At 39.1% G+C, this 20220-nt stretch overlaps 1 protein-coding gene across 4 annotated transcripts in view; it reads left to right on the forward strand.

Moving 5' to 3' along the window:
• The window catches only part of LOC121638502 (CD48 antigen-like), a 23214-nt gene extending 9510 nt beyond the window's left edge, over nt 1-13704 (forward strand). For 2 of the 4 annotated variants that reach the window (XM_041983343.1, XM_041983344.1), the window contains exons 3-6: nt 6148-6429; nt 6545-6661; nt 11197-11264; nt 12870-13704. In XM_041983343.1, coding sequence (XP_041839277.1) covers nt 6148-6429; nt 6545-6661; nt 11197-11264; nt 12870-12980 — 578 coding nt within the window. In that variant the 3' untranslated portion in view covers nt 12981-13704. Of the gene's footprint in view, nt 1-6147; nt 6430-6544; nt 6666-11196; nt 11265-12869 lie in introns of all 4 variants that reach the window. The other 2 variants (XM_041983345.1, XM_041983346.1) reach the window with 2 other exon arrangements.
• The last annotated feature ends 6516 nt before the right edge of the window (nt 13705-20220 follow it).

Below are 20220 nucleotides of genomic sequence, written 5' to 3' on the forward strand. Positions count from 1 at the left end.
AGGAAAGCCCATCAACATGGAGGAGGTAACTGTTTTATCACCAACTTCACTTCTACCTCATAATTGTCTTATTATACATTGAAAATACAACAAACTCTTTTTTATGTTGTTTTAATGCTGTTTAAATTGTATGAAGCATCCAGACTCCAGCACTGAATTTTATCTCTCGTCATGGGTAAACCTCAGGTCATCTGGATCCAGGTTCTTATCAGTTCCAGAGTCAGAACCAGACATGGAGAAGCTGCATTCAGCTTCTATGCTCCACATGTCTGGAACAAACTCCCAGAAAGCCTCAGATCAGCTGAAACACTCAGTTTATTTAGATCCAGGTTAAAGACCCACCTGTTCTCTGCTGCATGGACTAGTTTTTATTTACAGTCCAGATCTGGATCTGGTTCTTTAAGCTGGATCATGTTTTAATGTTGTCTTTCCACACTGGAACTTTATTTCTTGCATTTTATCTATTTTATTTTAGCCTTTTCTTTCTGCTGTTATTTAATTTATTTCTTTTACTGTTTGTTCTCTTGTCATTGCTCTGTCCTTCCTGCTGTAATGCTTTTAATGTTTTATGTGAAGCACTTTGAATTGTCGTCTACATGAAATGTTTTATACAAATAAATTTGTCTAAAAGTCTCAAATTAAAGACATTTTCATATTTTTCTTTTAATCAAGTTTAAAGTAAGTCCTCTCATGAGATTTCAATCCTTTACAATAATAAAGAAATCTGACAGTTGCTGTCAAGGAAAGAATAAAATGATCAGGAACCTCCGGCAGATCCAGAACCAGACTGGTCGGCTTTACCTGATCTGGATCCGTGGGAAATTAACCACCACAGACAAGCAGGTCAGACCAGTAACTGTAGATCAGATTTCTGCATCAACAATAACCGATGAGAAGCTGTGCAGAAAAACAACTGAGACAGATTCAACCTAAAATGTATAAACGTTTGAATCTTTGCAGACGTCTGCTTGTCTGCTGGTCTCTGTCTTCTTATTCTGGTCCAAAGACCGAGAGCCTCTTACTGCAAACAGCTATTTATCAGCTGAATTCAGCATAAAAGCCAAGCAGAGCATTAAAATGTAATAAAAATATGTAAATGTCAACCAGCCTGTGGATTTCTATGATCCTGCACTGATTTGGGGCCGATAGGTCACATGACCTGGAAGCTATTGAGCAAAAATGCTAAAATTTATATTTTAAAAAACATGAAAAATATGTAGAGTCCTAACATAATAAACGAGGTGCATGTTAACAGACACGTATGAAGCTCATGCAGAGAGAAATAAGGAGCTGTGGTGTGAATCAGATCAATAACATCAGACTGGGAGGTTTTAGAAACTTGTTCTAGAGGAAACTTCTGTGTTTTGGCTGCAGGTTGCTTCATGTAGTTGATAAAGAAGCCGTTCATGTCTCAGCTTTAGAATATAGAGAAGTTCACATTCACACCATGTCGAGCTAATCCGGACTGCACGTCACATGTAAAGCACGTGTCCATGCACATGTGAGTCATGTGAGCCTCCATGTGAGATGGTTTTCTGGAGGCTCTGAAACTGCAGCTTGTAGACAAAAAGCTGTGAAATAGATCCATTTTTATTATCTGCTGACAGCCAGCAGCTCAGTCTCAGACCTGCTGGGACTCATGATCCAATAAAAGAGATGAAAACGAACCTGATAACCTCAGAACAGCGAGATCATCGGAGCCTGTGGGTTTTATGCTTTTTGAGACGATTCTGTCTGTTGGTGAAAGGTGGAAGGAGTTTTTCTGTGAGGGAGGTTATACAAAGCCAGTTCAATGGAAGGTGACTGGATGAAGTTCTCAGAAACAAACGTGTCTGAACATGTCAGAGAAAAATGTTCCTGCTGCAGCAACATGTCAAACATCTTTTACTTTCAGACTGAATCTAATCGGTGCATAAACTGCCCGAAAGTGATGATAAACCAGCGTTAGGTTTGCTGGTTGGTGCACATCCTGAGAAGCAGCAGAATCAGTGGATTCACTGACCCTTTCATCCAATAAAAAGCTCTTTAAACACCTCAAATTCAGCCTCAGAAATTCCCTGAGCTCTTCTTACTGCTCAGTACCTCCATACTTTTTTATTTTCTTCATCTTTCTGCGTCTTCTGCTTTGTCTGAACCAAGAAAAGAGTTTAATTACTTTCCCTGCTTTCAGTCCTGGTCTGAACGCAGCTTCATTCTAATGTTTAGTGAACTGATCAAAAATCTGATATAAAACAGCTCTTTGAGTTTTTCATCCTTTATTTAATTCTTTCATTCATGTGTTCTTTATTCTGGACATGCAGACAGTACAAGGCTTCCCTTTAACCTGTAAACAAGTTCTTTTTTTACCTGTAAACAAGTTCTTTTTACCTATAAACAGTTCTTTTTACCTGTAAACAGGTTCTTTTTACCTGTAAACAAGTTCTTTTTACCTGTAAACAGGTTCTTTTTACCTGTAAACAAGTTCTTTTTACCTGTAAACAAGTTCTTTTTACCTGTAAATAGTTCTTTTATCTGTAAACAGGTTCTTTTTACCTGAAAACAAGTTCTTTTTACCTGTAAACAAGTTCTTTTTACCTGTAAATAGTTCTTTTTATCTGTAAACAGGTTCTTTTTACCTGTAAACAAGTTCTTTTTTTACCTGTAAACAAGTTCTTTTTACCTGTAAACAGGTTCTTTTTACCTGTAAACAAGTTCTTTTTACCTGTAAACAGTTCTTTTTACCTGTAAATAGTTCTTTTTACCTGTAAACAGGTTCTTTTTACCTGTAAACAAGTTCTTTTTACCTGTAAACAAGTTCTTTTTTTACCTGTAAACAGGTTCTTTTTACCTGTAAATAAGTTCTTTTTACCTGTAAACAGTTCTTTTTACCTGTAAATAGTTCTTTTTACCTGTAAACAAGTTCTTTTTACCTGTAAACAGGTTCTTTTTACCTGTAAACAAGTTCTTTTTACCTGTAAACAAGTTCTTTTTTTACCTGTAAACAGGTTCTTTTTACCTGTAAACAAGTTCTTTTTACCTGTAAACAGTTCTTTTTACCTGTAAATAGTTCTTTTTACCTGTAAACAAGTTCTTTTTACCTGTAAACAGGTTCTTTTTACCTGTAAACAAGTTCTTTTTACCTGTAAACAAGTTCTTTTTTTACCTGTAAACAGGTTCTTTTTACCTGTAAACAAGTTCTTTTTACCTGTAAACAGTTCTTTTTACCTGTAAATAGTTCTTTTTACCTGTAAACAAGTTCTTTTTACCTGTAAACAGGTTCTTATTTTTTACCTGTAAACATGTTCTTTTTACCTGTAAACAGGTTGTTTTTACCTGTAAACAGGTTCTTTTTACCTGTAAACAGTTATTTTTACCTGTAAATAGTTCTTTTTACCTGTAAACAGTTCTTTTTACCTGTAAACAGGTTCTTTTTTACCTGTAAACAAGTTCTTTTTACCTGTAAACAGGTTCTTTTTTTACCTGTAAACAGGTTCTTTTTACCTGTAAACAGGTTCTTATTTTTTACCTGTAAACATGTTCTTTTTACCTGTAAACAGGTTCTTTTTACCTGTAAACAAGTTCTTTTTACCTGTAAGCAGGTTCTTTTTACCTGTAAACAAGTTCTTTTTACCTGTAAACAAGTTCTTTTTACCTGTGAGCAGGTTCTTTTTACCTGTAAACAAGTTCTTTTTACCTGTAAACAGGTTCTTTTTACCTGTAAACATGTTCTTTTTACCTGTAAACAGGTTCTTTTTACCTGTAAACAGGTTCTTTTTACCTGTAAACATGTTCTTTTTAACTGTAAACAGGTTCTTTTTACCTGTAAACACGTTCTTTTTACCTGTAAACAGGTTCTTTTTACCTGTAAACACGTTCTTTTTTCCTGTAAACAGGTTCTTTTTACCTGTAAACAGGTTCTTTTTACCTGTAAACAAGTTCTTTTTACCTGTAAACAGGTTCTTTTTACCTGTAAACACGTTCTTTTTACCTGTAAACAGGTTCTTTTTACCTGTAAACACGTTCTTTTTTCCTGTAAACAGGTTCTTTTTACCTGTAAACAAGTTCTTTTTACCTGTAAACAGGTTCTTTTTACCTGTAAACACGTTCTTTTTTCCTGTAAACAGGTTCTTTTTACCTGTAAACAGGTTCTTTGCACAGCATGATATAGAAGGAATTCATGGAAGCAAAGTAAAAACCACTAAAAGGAAAATGGTTAGCATGATGGTTAACATGATTGAAAGGAGTGAGAAGAAGCATCGTTGTTGGCTCCCACCCCTTCGTAAAACTAAAAACTAACGAATATAAAAACATGTTTACATATGCAGACATACAGAGAACATAGATTTCTCCGGCTCTCATCTCTGTGTCATATCAGATAAGCAGTTCTTAATCAGGAAGAATACAAGCAAACATCAGGTCTCTTCTCTTAGAAAACTATTTAAAACATCATTCTGAAACAACTTTGGCTTCTAGCTAAACATGATGTAAACAGCTGCTTGTTTCCATGGCGATGTGTCTATAAATAGTAGTACGCCATAATAAATCGTACATGTTGAGTCTGAATGAATTACAGAGCAATATGCAGAATAAAATGCAGTTATTTTTATTATTATTATTTTTGCTCAGATATTTTAATTATCTTCAGTCCTAAAGAAAAACATTTTCTTTAAACTTTTTTATTCTTTAAATGCCACTTTTCTAACACAAAGTCACTATTTTTAATTAAATATAAACACACAAAATGAGTTATTATGAGGGCCTTAAATCAGAAAATTGGCTTTTAAAGGGTTAAAAGTAGTGCTGGGCATGTTAACGTGTTAATTGTGCGTTAACGCAATGCTTGATTAACGCCGTTAATTTTTTTAATCGCGCGTTAACATTTTTTTTTTTTTTTTTTTTTGGCCGCTGGCTTTGATGACAGAAACATGGCGTCCATGTCTATCTTCCCTGCTGCAGCGGTGCGTCTGACATGATCGGAGAGAGCGGGTTTATTAAATTAAAGAGATGTTTTCTGTCTGGAACAGGAAGAAGAAAAAAAGAACCGACGTTTCTCTTTGTCAAAGTACATGCAGATGGACAGAACATCGTAGTTTTTGGACAGGAAACTTTTTTATTATTTTTTTTTTTAATAAATGTGGTTTTAAATTATGCCAGACAGCAAAGGTAAGACATGTTTTCTGACTTTTACAAACGTGAAGCATAAATCGGGTCTTCTTCTGCCTCTGGTTTGGTGAATCTTGGTCGTAGCGACATGAAACATCAAGCTGTGGAATCTGTGAGATGTGAGCTTTCAGTAGAGGAGCCGTTTGTTCGTGTTCATGCCTAAAAAATATTTTAGCCACGTATTTAGAGGCATTGTGGAAGGTCCAGAGAGACACTTGCAGCTCCAGAGTTGCAGGTTGGAGACCCCTGATGTTTGTAAACCAAAACTTACTGCATTTTCTTATTTATAGCTGTAGGCCTTTTTTTAAAGGAAAGAGACATTTTGCGCGTAACGCTGCGATTAATCGCAGCATGTCATGCGATTAATCTCAATTAAAAATTTTAATTGTTGCCCAGCACTAGTTAAAAGTGATTTATATGATTACATATTTAGTCATTTTTATTAAGACTGAAGATGATTGAAACATCTGAGCAAAAAAGTGGAAAAAGTATTATTCTGTAACTTCTTTATAGCAGCTTTTGGTAGAGACTTTTTTGTCCTCTGATGACCTGGAAGGGCGGTAAATTAGTTCCTGGTGACCTGAAATATGAAGTTCAAAGTTCTTCAGGAGAAAGACTTTCTTATAAAAATCATCTGGTGTGAGGTCAGATGTTGAGTGAAAAATTCCCTAAAAGAAGAAAAAGTCCCAGATTACCTACTAGGATTAAAGCATATAGTATAAATATTCCCAAATCAGTTCTTTGTCTCACCTTTAGTCTGACATGAATGAAGGGAAATGCAGACCATAATATTAAATAACCTCCATTATTTTCAGATTATTTGACAAATAAAAGTTATTATGAAAATAAAAGATGTCATCTGGGGTCAAAATGACCTCAAAGGAGAAAAAAGTTTGATATTCATGCTAATGAAGAACGTCACTATTCATTTTTTTCTTGTGGCTTCAAATCTACTTTTAAACAAACTGGTGGGTTTTATTTCCCTCCATCCATTTTCTCCTGCAGACGCTGCTCCACCTCCTGCAGTGAGGAGACTGAACAGCTCTGGCGGATGCTTGTTGGAGTGTCGGGTGGAGGAAAAGACGGAGCTGTCGTGGTACAAAGACGAGCAGATCCTGAACCAGAGCAGCTCTGGTCTCTCTCTGCTTCTCACTGTGCAGGAACAGGACTTCAGCTCCTCTTATAGATGTGTTGCTGCAAACCCTGCAGAAAGTAAAACTCTTCCATTCGACGTTAGAACATCCTGCAGAGAAGAAGAAGAAGCTGGAAGTCTGGGCCCAAGACATAGTAATCCATTTTGATGTTTTCTTTGTTTGTTTGTTTGTTTTTTTTACAAATATAAGTTACCTATTTTACACACAGTTCCTCTTGATAACATGATTTGTTATGTTTTCTTTGACAGATTGGACTGTTATTATAGTTGTAGCTGCTGCCGTGTCGATTCTGTTTGTCATACTGTTCTCCTGGATGATAAGGAGGAAATATCTGGGACAAAAAAGAACGATCAGACAAACACAAGGCAGGTAACAGATTTATTTTATCCTTATCAAATATAGAAATGTGTCTACAGATTGTAGAATATTCTGTGTATAATCTTTGTGCCTGTTTTTCTCTGACTGGTTCTTGTATCTGTGGTCTTTAAAATGTTGGTTCTGCCTTTGTTCTGAGCAGAAAAGGTCTTTTTGTTCTGCAGGCTTTACTCAGGTTTCTGTGTTGAGGGTAATTTCCAGTAACTTGATTTGCTTGATGGCCGCTGGCTGCTGCTTTCAGATGTGTGTGTGTGTGTGTGTGTTTTGTGAGGAACTTGCTGGTTTGGTTTTACCAGAACTTCTCTTCATTCAGTTCATCTCCTCTGTTACAGTATTTCTCAACTGCTAACACACTAGTTTTGAAACGTGTTCTTATTTTCTCACATCACTCAACACTAAACCCGTCATTTAAACTACTTTCTGCTAAAGTGAACTTTCATTTAAAAACAGTTTTATCGGTGCTCAAAACCAAACACTGCTGTTAATTCCTGCCCCAAGAATGTGGAACAAGTCACTAAAAATGCAGAACATGATGCTCAGAAGTTGTAGAAATAAGCTTTAATGTCCACATTAGGCTGAATGCATATATATATATATATGTATATATATATATATATATGTATATATATATGTGTGTGTGTGTATGTGTGTGTGTGTGTGTGTGTACTGTCATCGCTTCCTCAAGTTGAGTCATCTATGGATGAATAAACCTTATCAGAATTAGCTGCTTTAACATTTTAATTAAATCTTTATTCTTTAGATTTATAAGCTGGCTCTCTTTTAGGAAGCTGCTTGTGGGGCCTCGGTCGAAGTACTTTTCATCATGACTCTGTAAAGTTTGGCTGTGGATGCAGAGAATCGCAGCCCTCTTCTCTTCATGGTTGATTCTGGATTAGAGAAATCTGATTGGTTCTTGAGTCAGTATGTGGGATAAATGTTTGGTACTTTTAAAACTTATCAGTACTTGTAGATTTAATTAGTACCTGTACTTGTTACAGTTTGACATACAAGCTGAAAAACGTACATCGCTTGTTGTATAGCAGTGGTGGTGATCTGGACTCACTCTGCAGCTATAGGACCTGGACCTGGACCTGGACCTGGACCTGGACCTGGACCTGGACAGTCCCTGAGTGGACCATGAACTCATCTAGCTACCTTTTTATGAGGAGAGCCCTGATGGCTGGTTGTGTGCCTTATTTTTATTTATTATTTATGATGGTTTTAAGGCAAACAAGACTTCTGGAACACCTTGAAGACCTGCGTCAGACTTTGTGTACCTTCAGAGGATTTGTGGTGCTCTAACGTCACATTGTGTTTACTTTGAACTCAGCAGATTCATCGTTCACACACATACTGACGACACTTGTGGACATATGTGGACAGAACAAGCAGCCCTGATCCGTCCGGGGGCCCAGCATGAACATTAATAGAGCTGCAGCTCCAGGAAATGTTTCAGGCCTGCGAAGAACAACACAAGATTAAAAGAGAAATATTTATCACACAGGAAATTACCTGCGATTGTGGCTTGATCGTTGTCATTTTTAACCCTGAAACTGGTTCAAACTGCCTTCTGAGTCTGTCCTCACGTCACACAGCGATTAAAATACTCGGGTTAGAAAACTCACACTTCATCAGTCTGGTATATTTGAGTAACTCCAGTCCTGATGATGGCCTGTTGGTTTGGAACTGTTCTCTATATCAAATCAAATCAAACTTTATTTATAAAGCACTTTTCATGCCACACAAAGTGCTTTACATGATTAAAAACATTTATGCATATTAAAAATAAAACAAGCCTTTACATACATCAAAGTAGAATTACATAACAATAAAAACACTCATTAAAATCGTTCACACAGTTGCACGCACACACGTGTATACACACCTCACAGCCATAAAGCCGCAGTGCAGGGTCCCAGCCACCTAGATGAAGGCGGTCACCGCGGCAACAACCCCCAGACCGAGCAGACAAAACCCCCGGCATGGAGGATCCCCACGAGGAAAACACTGGAGTTAAAACAAAGATTCAGTAACCTTAAGAAACAATAAGAATGAATGAATGAATGAATAAATAAATAAATAAATAAGAAGTAGTACAGTTGAGTGAAATGAAAATAAAATATCATGAAATGAAATGATGTAAAATAAATTAAGGTCAAATAAAATTTAGTTCATAACTAAGCTAAAAAGGTCTTAAGCCTCTTTTTAAAAAGAGGCTTAAGACCTTTTTAGCTGATAAATAGGGGCAGCGTGGCTCAGTGGGTAGAGTGGTCGTCATGCAGCCCAAGGGTTGTTTGTTCGATCCCAGCCTGGAGAGCTCATGTCGAGCGGTATGGCTCACATGGCAGCTTCTGCCATCAGCGTGTGTGTGTGTGTGTGTGTGTGTGTGAATGTGTGTGTGAATGGGTTTTGGATAAAAGCGCTATATAAGAACAAGTACATCAACGGTCTCTGCAGCCCTGAGGTTTTCTGGCAGACTGGTCCACAGTCGAGGGGCCGTAACGATGTAATTTAGACATTTCTAAACTACTGAAAGAAGCTTAAAATCAATCCTGAAACGTATATTGTTCCACAGAACAATCGTCTCTTTGTATTGAATGACTGGAACTTTCCAGTTTGACCTTGGGTCAGAGAACAGATAGCTCACATTTCAGGCTACAGCAAGATAAGCACACTCACATGTCAGTTATACAAGGTCATGTCAGGCTTGTGTATCTTCACACCGTCTCATCTAATGAACCACAATGTTTGTTGCTGTCATGAGTTTCAGTTTTCTCATGCAACGCTGAGCATTTCATACTCAGAGTTACTATAGAGACTAAAAGTCTGCACAAACGTTAGTTATAATTTAACACTTTCATCCTCACATACAAGACAAGTTATATATAAATATATAAATATATATATAATTTAAAAGATTAATTGTAGTTGATAAAATACATAAAAAATAAAACACTGTCTTTAGAAAATAAGGAAAAGTATTAACAAATAAAAAGTCCTTCAAGTCGATCTTAAATGTCCGAAACATCCTGATGTGACAGACAGATGTGTTCATAACAACATGTGACTGATCATCCAGAAAAACTCATTTCTGTGAGAATAATTCTCTTTATTACACAGATGTGCGCCCTGACGACTGGTTCTGATCTACAGAAAACGCAAAAGTGCTTTGAGTATCTGAGAGAAGCTTGTTGACCAGAAAGCAGGAAGAGGATGTAAAAACTGTCAGTGAGCCGCGTTTAATCTGATTAACAAGCGGAAGTTAAGAGGCAGAAAAAAAATATTTTCATATTTATAATTCACAAGAAAAATCATCTAAACTGGTGAAGGAACAAACAGCTTGTTTAAAATCAAATAAATGAAATAATAAAAAGTAGCGTAAGCAAATGTATTCCTGTGATACGAAGGCCATACCTCCTCTCTGGTGCTTCCTTCACCTTCAGTTGTCCCATAATTAGTTCAATTAGCTCCACTGTGCAGTAAAAGTGTCACATGTTGTCTCCGCCTCTAATCAGGAGACACCATGAAGACTAAGGAGCTCTCCAAACAGGTCACGGACAAAGCTGTGGACAGGAACAAATCAGGGCTGAGTCATCAGAAATATCTGGAGCTTTTAAAATCCCACAGAGCTCCATTAAATCCATCATCACATAACAGAAAGAATACAACACCACTACGAACCGCCCACAAAGGCCCGTCCACCACAACTCAGGCCAGGCGAGGAGGGTTAAAGTCAGGCCTGAACGAGCTGGAAGCGCCACATGAGGCTGCTGGTTCTGTCCAGAGGACCACTATAAGCTGCACACTGGACACACAGCTGGACTTACTGGTTAGAAGAAAGACAGACAAGTTCACTAAAAGATACGCTGGAGACGCCCCTAAACATCTGGATGAAGGTCCTCTGGTCAGAGGACTCTAAAGCTGAACCTATGGACGTAAAGGAAAACTCAGCATCTCCATGGTGAAGCACGGTGGAGGCAGCATCATCCTGTGGGGATGTTTTCAATTAGCAGGGTCTGGGAAACTGGTCAGAACTGGTTTTAATGCTTTTCCTTTATTAAACTCCCCTAAATGTATAGAATATATAGAAATATAGAATTCTTTCAGTATAAATAAATTATATCCCCACGTGTCAGTTTTGCTCCAAAATTATGACTAAATCACCGGTCAGATTAAATGTGAGGCGGATTTTCTGGCTGGTTTTTCCACACTTAATTACCAGCCATTAGTTTTTCCGGCAGCTTGAAGAAAATCATCTTTTATTTTGTCGCATGTTTAGGAATGTGTGTTTTTTTATACTTTAAGCCAAAAACAGAATTTAAAATATTTCTCTGTGACTACTGAAAGGCACCGCCACCTTTTTCACCACAGTTTCTTACTGACTTTGTGCCTGGTTTCTACTCTCCACATCTCCACTTCCTGACATATTTTGTTGCCTCTTTGTTCATATGAAGCATCCTGTTAATCTGCTTTTAAATCATTTACATTAAATTCAAATTTAACTTGAGTTTTTGTGACTTTACAGATTCAGAAAAAAGAGAGGAGGAAGTCCAATATACGCAAATTCATATAAGACCTGACGGACGTAATCAGGTTTGTTTGTTCATCCTGTTAGACAACCATCATCGGTCATGTTTGTTTATTTTTCCATGTCTGTTGGTTCATGTTTCCAGTGATGTCAGAGCTTTTAGGAAACATATGAAAACCTCTCTGTTTATCTTTTAACTGTAAGTTCATGTTGAGTAATAATTAACGTAGTGAAGGATGTGCTGCAGGTTGGCGTGAATAACTGTATTTTTAGGGTCCGAGCCATACGAAGTATGGAAGGACCCTATTGTTCCTGAAATGTTTAGTCTCCTCCTCCTCCTTCTAAGAGCTTCAACCCCAAATTTGACCCCCTAAACACCCATGAAAAGTTGTGAAACTTGGCACACACGTCAAGCCCCGCGTAACTCGGATATTCTAAGGTCCGCATACACTTCAACGCAAAATTGGCTCAACAGCGCCACATAGACACCAAAAACATCCCCAAATGAATGGGGTTCCGAACGTCTACTTCGACGTAGGAACATGAAACTCGGCACACACGTGTAACACCCCGAGTCGAGCGAAAAAGTCAATAGATGACGTGTTGCCATGGCAACGGGGTGCCCCCATCTTGGAGTGTACGTCCATTTTTTTCCCAGTTTTTGCACTTTACACACATCGTAATTGAACGAACTAGTTTGAGGGGATTCGTGCGACTGACTCCAAACTTGGTGGGAAGCTTCCTGACAAGTTGGGGACCAAACGCTATTCAAATCTTTCTAATAGGAAAAACCGTGTTACCATGGCAACCGACGGAAAAAAGCCTTCTCGCCATGAAACACGGTTGCTCATATCTCCATAGGAATACATGGGAACTGCACCAAAGTCGACAGGATTTATACACGTTGGGTCCTTAACACATTACAACACCTGTTGTCATTCAACATCGGGTGGCGGGGTCCAGGACGCTCGGACCCGATGGATGCCGCTTGCGGCTTTAATTTCCTATTTTTACTCGTATCTGAACACCCTGTTGTTAGCTGGAGCCGACAGGGACGATGAGGGGGGGTTACTGTTTATTATGATGAATGAAGGATGAGCAGCATGGGGTACCGGTTCTTTACAACCTTCAGAAAACTGAAGCCAGTATTTAACCGGGATCGCTAACATGGCTGCAGTTAGAGTTTACGACCCGGCATGAGGCTGTTGCAGAGCTGGAGGTTTTCTAAGCTTGATTATAGTTATAACATGCGGCCGGATCTCACACGTAGCCCAGAGAGGAAGGACCAGCAGCTGTTTGCAGAAGTCTTAATGATGCAGCCGCTGAATCCTTTATGTTCAGACAGAAATGAACTGATTCAGGATGCTCATGTTGTAAAAGGATTAATATTCCCAGGTTAACTGAGCAGGGTTTGAACTGAGTTATGGGCTGTTTTAGTCTAGTATGGATTTAAATTGAAGGTGAATCCTCTGAGTCAGACATTTATGAACACTTCACCTCAAAGTTCAGCTGAGTTTAGCAGAAAATAACGCTGAGTTTGTTTAATCTATTCACTCCTTAGCTGAACCAGTTTTAGTCTGAGTGTGTCCTTACAGCTGCAGTATTGACCAACAGTATTTACCAGCCTGTTTCTGAAACTGCCACACTAAATTCCTGTTTTATTTCTTTAGAGAGACAGTTTTCCTGATCCTTCAGGACCAACTCTGAACAGTCTGACAACCGTCTATGATAAAGTGGAGGCTCATCGTATCCTCCCAACAGACCCTGCTGTTAATGTTTAACCACAACCCACTGGTATCCACCATGACGGAGCAACAGAACTCATCTATGCTCGATGAGCCAGATGCTTTTTAATATTTCATATTTATCTATTAAAAGCCTGATGTATTTCTCTGTTACTGAATATTTAATCACATTTCATTAAAAACATTTCAACAGATACTTTTTTAGAACCTTTTAGGTTAATATCGATGCTTCATGTGGGAGCTGCTGTGTACACAGAGCTTCCTTATTAAGCAGCACATTCTTTAGACTCTAAGTCGTAGCTTCGAACTAACAGTGATGTCTCCGTGTTACGTTTGATCAGATTAAAAAATTACACATCGCCAAGAAAAACACACAAGGAAGATGAAAGACAATATTCATGTTAGAACTCATTGTTCATGTTATTAAACCACAGGTCTGAGCATGTTTTCTAGTAAAAATAACCCGATGATGACTCATCCATCCTTTTGTGTTGGACAGAATAGTCTTTGTGTGCTTAGTCAGCTTTACCTGTCCAGGTGATGCAGTAACTGTCTGCAAGAGAAGCTGTGGATAAGAATCAGCTTCCAACTTTCTGTTTATCAAAATGAGGATTTTAGTCCATTTAATGAAATCTTCATTAAAAACATTAAAATTCATGTTTGTTTTATTAAAGATAATTTTGTGTCAGATACCTGATTATTTACATCAAAATGATCCAAAGCTTTCTTTTTTTAAATAAAATATAATCTGTTAACAGAATTACAGTTTTCTTATTTAAGGTCTCAAAACTGTTATTATTTGGAAATTGTTGCTATGGCAACTCTAACTTCTTCTTTACTGGTTCTTCTTTTTCTGCCTCCTGTCTGAAATAACAAACCCAAAAAAACTAACGTTTATCTTCACAACTACCACAGCTGTATGTCTAATCTGGTCTCTACAGGAAGGTGAGACGTGTGAGATTACTACAGATGTGTCAAAACCAACACACGTGTTACTGTGTTAGAGTAAATTCACCAGGAACATGTAAATTGTCTCCTCCTAAAAGGAAACCACATTAATTTCAGTAAAATCCACAGAATAGTAGCCTGGTTCTCCTAGGAATGTGTAAAGTAATCCTAGGAATGAGTAAACTAATCCTAGGAATGTGTAAAGTAATCCTAGGAATGAGTAAAGTAATCCTAGGAATGAGTAAACTAATCCTAGGAATGTGTAAAGTAATCCTAGGAATGAGTAAAGTAATCCTAGGAATGAGTAAAGTAATCCTAGGAATGAGTAAAGTAATTCTAGGAATGAGTAAAGTACTCCTAGGAATGAATAAAGTAATCCTAGGAATGTGTAAAGTAATCTTAGGAATGAGTAAATGTGATGTGTAGAGAGACACAGAATCAGAGGCACAGAGCATCAGTGTGCATAACATTCCAGGGGAACTTGATAACCAGCCATCCAAGGCCAGTTCAGGGAGTCAGATTTAGATAGCAGCATTGTTTTGGTTCAGGCCAGAGATAGCCCCACATTCGTAGAGTTTTTAGAGCTGGAATCAAACTTCAGACTTCAGGCTGCTGCTGGTGTAATGGTGGGGGGAGGTTTTCTTGGCCCACTTTGGGCCCCTTAGTACCAACGTGGCCTGGTTTAACCAGCACAGCCTACCTGAGTATTGTTGCTGACCATGTCCATCCCTTTATGACCACAGTGGAGCATCTTCTGATGCTACTTCCAGCAGGATAATGCACCATGTCACAAAGCTCAGATCATCTCCACCTGCTTTCTAGAACATGACGGTGAGTTCACTGGACTCCAACGGCCTCCACAGCCACCAGATCTCAGTCCAGTAGAGCAGCTTTGGGATGTGGTGGAACGGGAGATTCTCATCATGGATGCAGCCGACAAACCTGCAGCAACTGTGTGATGCTGTCATGTTAATATGGAGAAAACCTCTGAGGAAGGTTTCTACCACCTGCTTCATCTATCACACCAGGATTAAAAAGGTCCGACCCGGTACTAGAAGGTGGTTCTGATGAAGAGGATGACCTGGTACTAGAAGGTGGACCCGATAAAGAGGACGACCCGGTACTAGAAGGTGGACCTGGTACTAGAAGGTGGACCTGATGAAGAGGACGACCCGGTACTAGAAGGTGGACCCGGTACTAGAAGGTGGTTCTGATGAAGAGGATGACCTGGTACTAGAAGGTGGACCCGATAAAGAGGACGACCCGGTACTAGAAGGTGGACCTGGTACTAGAAGGTGGACCTGATGAAGAGGACAACCCGGTACTAGAAGGTGGACCTGATGAAGAGGATGACCCGGTACTAGAAGGTGGACCCGATAAAGAGGACGACCCGGTACTAGAAGGTGGACCCGATAAAGAGGACGACCCAGTACTAGAAGGTGGACCTGATGAAGAGGACGACCCGGTACTAGAAGGTCGACCTGATGAAGAGGATGACCCGGTACTAGAAGGTGGACCCGATGAAGAGGACGACCCGGTACTAGAAGGTGGACCCGATAAAGAGGACAACCCGGTACTAGACGGTGGACCCGATGAAGAGGACGACCCGGTACTAGAAGGTGGACCCGATAAAGAGGACGACCCGGTACTAGAAGGTGGACCTGATGAAGAGGAGGACCCGGTACTAGAAGGCGGACCTGATGAAGAGGAGGACCCGGTACTAGAAGGTGGTCCTGATGAAGGGGAGGACCCGGTACTAGAAGGTGGACCTGATGAAGGGGAGGACCCGGTACTAGAAGGTGGTCCTGATGAAGAGGAGGACCCGGTACTAGAAGGTGGACCTGATGAAGAGGAGGACCCGGTACTAGAAGGTGGACCCGATGAAGAGGAGGACCCGGTACTAGAAGGTGGACCCGATGAAGAGGAGGACCCGGTACTAGAAGCTGGACCTGGTTGAGGGTGAAAGTACTTTCAGGTTGGTTATTTTGCGTTTGAGCCTCGTACCTGCAGCAGCGTCTGTACTGAAATCTTCATCTAGACATTTTATTCTTTGCGAACTGACTGAATCTCAGATTTGAGTGTTTTCAGTAGTTTTTCATGGACGACTCTGAACTTGCTGATAGAGTCAAAAGAAAAGTAAGAAGCATGAATCAAACTTTAATGGCCTAAACTAGGCACATCACTGGGAAAATATCATAATATCTCCACTAGCAGGAGAGTCCTCACAATGATCTGTAAAATTCCTTTCAGGCAGATCAGACGACGTGTAAGGACTTGTATTTCTGCAGCAGGCAGTAACACGTCCATCTTCTGGGAAGCTGTAAGTGATGATTGCCAGAGTAATCTGCAGGAACACCTGGTGCTCAGGTGAATCCTGGAACTAGAAGTTTCATTTTTACAAATGTAAAGAGATTTTTTCCAAGTTTAAATCCTTAAAACATCCATGAAGACGTAACACTGACATCCTCCTCCTCATCCATGCACATCCAGCATATTATTATGAAGATCATGTGACCTTTCGTGGTTAGAAGAACTGCATGTGAAGGGTAACGATGAGGTGGATGTAAGGTTCTGGTGTAAATCCTGTTAATGTTTGTATCTAGACGCAGAGTTAGAAGGAAACCAGTGCAGGTCATCTGGGGCTTCTTTGTCCTGTCAGGTCATTTTTTCCTCTTTCTGGTTGTTTCCCGTCTGGAGACGAAGCATTTCTCAGTCAGAAAGTCTCGATTTCCAATCTTAATTTTCTTAAGCATCAACAGATTATTTTACCCCGTTATCGATGACATGATGTCATGCTTTTATCTTAAAAACAACAGGAAATGAGTCATTTGCCATTTAATTCATGTCAGGGGATCAGGAAGATAAAACTCAGGTTTTACTCATTTTTAGTGTTTTTAAAAATGAGAAACATTTGCTTTGTGGAAATAGATGTTGGAAGCTGTCAATTAAGGAAAATATATGTTTTGTTTATTTGTTTATTTGTCATTAAAAGGTGACATCGTGTAAATAACTCGGCGCTTAACTGGTTAAAATAATTTGAATAATTACATATTTGGTATTTTTTGATGGAGCTAAATCTCGCTGACAGATATTAACTGTGGTCATGGGGGGGCCGGCTTCCGCTGCGACTGGATCCCCAAGATATCGTTTCCTCACAGCAGCGTCGAGCCAGATGTTTTCAGATGTTTTCATTTTATTACTACTTTTATACTTTAAGTTCAGAGACGGTTATTAGTGATGGGAGTTCATCTTTCTACAAAACAGGGTGTGGGTGGGGGAGCGAGTGTGCATGAAGCTTGGTTTGTATGTGTGTGTGTTTGTGTGCGACTGTGTGTGTGTATAATTATGAGGCGTGCTTATTTTATTTTTGTTATAATTTTGATGTGAAGGCTTTTAAATCTTGTATTGAATATGCATGATTTGTTTTGATCGTGTACAGCAATTTGTGTTTCCATGTGCATGAAAGCTGCTCTATAAATAAAATAAAATTTTATTTAATTTAATTTAATTTAATTTAATTTAATTTAATTTAATTTAATTTAATTTGATTTGATTTGTTAAAGAGGTATTGTAATAATGATGGCTTATGCATTGATCTAGATCTCAGACTGCTTCCTCCATCCACCCCTCCTGCCTCCTTACGAGGACTTGGCTTCATTAACAGACTTTATAAAATCTGTTCTGATGTGGAAGATGAGATTTATTTCCCGTTGTTACAGGATAAACTAGGTAAGAGGAAATGTGTCAGTTTAAGCTGGAGGACTGGTTTCATCATGAAAACTAACCAAACCACATCAAAGCAGGCAAAGTTTACCTAGAACAGTTTATTTGTAGGCGTTTTGTAGGCGTTTGTGGTAACTTGGAAGCAAACCACACCTACATGGAAAATATGAAGACTTTTCTGTGTATGACTGGAAAACACATAGTTTAGTATCCGTTAGGTTGGCCGTGCTGCTCCTTCCTGCTGTAGAGAGATTTCACAAAGAAGTTTGATTACAGTGATTTCCTCTTAACTTAGAATCACGAGGAACATCCTGCTGATAAACTCTGAAGGTCATTAACAAAAGCTTAGGAAGGAATTTCCCTGTTAGATACAGATTTTCTTTTAGGCTCTTTCAGTTTTATTTTCTCGTTACTGCCCTTTTTCTTCTCTAATTTAAACTGAAAGATGTGGAGATTGTTTCAATAATAAAGTTTCACCACTTTATACTGACACCTAGTGGCCAAACACAAGCATTACACGATTAATTGATTGATTGATTGACATCTGGAATCCCGTTGCTATGACAACCCATGTGTGGCAGCTGGGAGGAGACAGGTAGAAACAGAACAGGTTTTCTCCTTCAGAAAACATTTGCCTGCACGTGTTCTAGTTCATCTGTAATTGAACACAGAGAATATTGCTGATTTAAACATCTGTTGATGGACAAAGCTGTTTAAATCCCGCATGCTCACGCCGTTAGCCTTAAGTTAGAAGATAAAAAGTTTAAGCTACATCTGAACTTTATGATGCTTTATAAAAACACTCTTACAGAGAAAAATGGAGTAAAGTGTGATTGATATGGAAAATAAGGATGTACAGAATGAATCTAACATGAGCTCTATCTGAACGTTCTGCAGTCTGTTGAGAAACTTTTAAAGAGTAAAAACCTTGTTTTAGTCTGGACGTCTTCGTTTGGCCAAAACTCTGACGCTTCATCCTCCAGGCAGCCATCACAACAATCAGCAGAAACATGATGGAAATTATAACAACAATCCAGCAAGTCAGAGAAAATAAAAGAGAAATAATCTGATCCAATGAGAGCAGCTGTGTTTAAATATGAAACTCCTGTTTGTACAAAATAACAGAGTGGATCTTATGATGCCTCCGGTTGGAATCATCCAGACTTCCAGCTTTGCTTCCTTCTCTGCAGGATGTACTGATGTCGACTGGAAGAGTTTTACTTTCTGCAGGGTTTGCAGCAACACATCTATAAGAGGAGCTGAAGTCCTGTTCCTGCACAGTGAGAAGCAGAGAGAGACCAGAGCTGCTCTGGTTCAGGATCTGCTCGTCTTTTATCCAGCCATCACTCCAGCGAGCATCCGTCTCCTCGCTGCAGGAGGTGGAGCAGGAGAATCCTCCCATGAAAGTCAGCAGGAAGAAAACCTCACATCAGTTTTTATGTTTTACCTGAGCAGTTATTTTTATTTCATTATGAACCATTTCAGACAGGAATTAATAAAATTATTGGTTAATTTCTTTTGTTCCAGTGAAGTTTGTTGTTGTAGGTAAAATCATCCCAGTAAAACATGTCAGCTGCAGCAACATTTCCATCATTATGCCACTTAGATTCATGTCAGGGGGAGTTTCTGAAGGAAAATCTCTTATTTAAGAGTTAAGGTGGCCAAAGCCCCCTAAATTATCTCAGTCATCATACACATTCAAAGATTCAAAGATTCAAAGCGTTTATTGTCACATGCACAGTAAGGAAACAGGTTTCCCTGTACAGAGAAATTCTTACTTTGCCGTCCACACCGAATGCCATAAATACACATGATCTCACTGTCTGTTAAATGTTGGATACAAATTCATGTAAAAATACAAATTTCGTACTAAAGTGCTTCAAGTAAAACCAAAATCATTTTTCTAAACTCTGATCATTTTAGAAAATCAGTAAATCTGAAGAAAAAGATTAAAGTTCATGACATTATGCTACTGCTCTTCAACCCAATTAAACCCATTTAAAAGCTCTGACACGGCTCATTAAAACTTCCTCCAGCCACGTTTCAGTTTGCCAACGGAAAAGAAAATGATTCTCGTCTGCGTCTCCTTCTCCAGGCTGCCGCCATGTGAGACTCGACCGGACAGAATCAGGTTTAGACCCCATCATACAGAGACTCCCTCCATGAAACAACCCTGCGTTGGTCCACATCAACGTTTCTGCTGCATCGTTGTATGTGGTTACCACATGTAACCCCTGCTTTGACTTGTCAGCAGCCGCTTTCCAGAAGCTTCAAACATCATGTTTATGCAGCAGCTACTGATGTTTTATTTAAGTTTAAACAGCTTCCAGCTGTTAGAATTTTCCTCATCATGTCCTCCTTTCTGAGGTAAAACACACACATCTGCACGTTTTCCTGATATTACTGTTTCCTTCACGCTTTGCTCGCATGTACTGCCTCATGATTAAGCTGATGGATAAAAAAAAGTCTGAAATATTTCTGTAATCCTGATGTTAGACGACAGAGAAGGAATGTTTGCCCCAACTAACAACCAGACACGGTGCTGGTCGACAAGCTGCTGAGGAAGGCAGCAGTGCTCCACCTAGAGATCTGCAACGTCCAGGAG

This window comes from Melanotaenia boesemani, chromosome 4 (genome assembly GCF_017639745.1).
Source record: "Melanotaenia boesemani isolate fMelBoe1 chromosome 4, fMelBoe1.pri, whole genome shotgun sequence".
In the NCBI taxonomy this organism is placed as follows: domain Eukaryota; kingdom Metazoa; phylum Chordata; class Actinopteri; order Atheriniformes; family Melanotaeniidae; genus Melanotaenia; species Melanotaenia boesemani.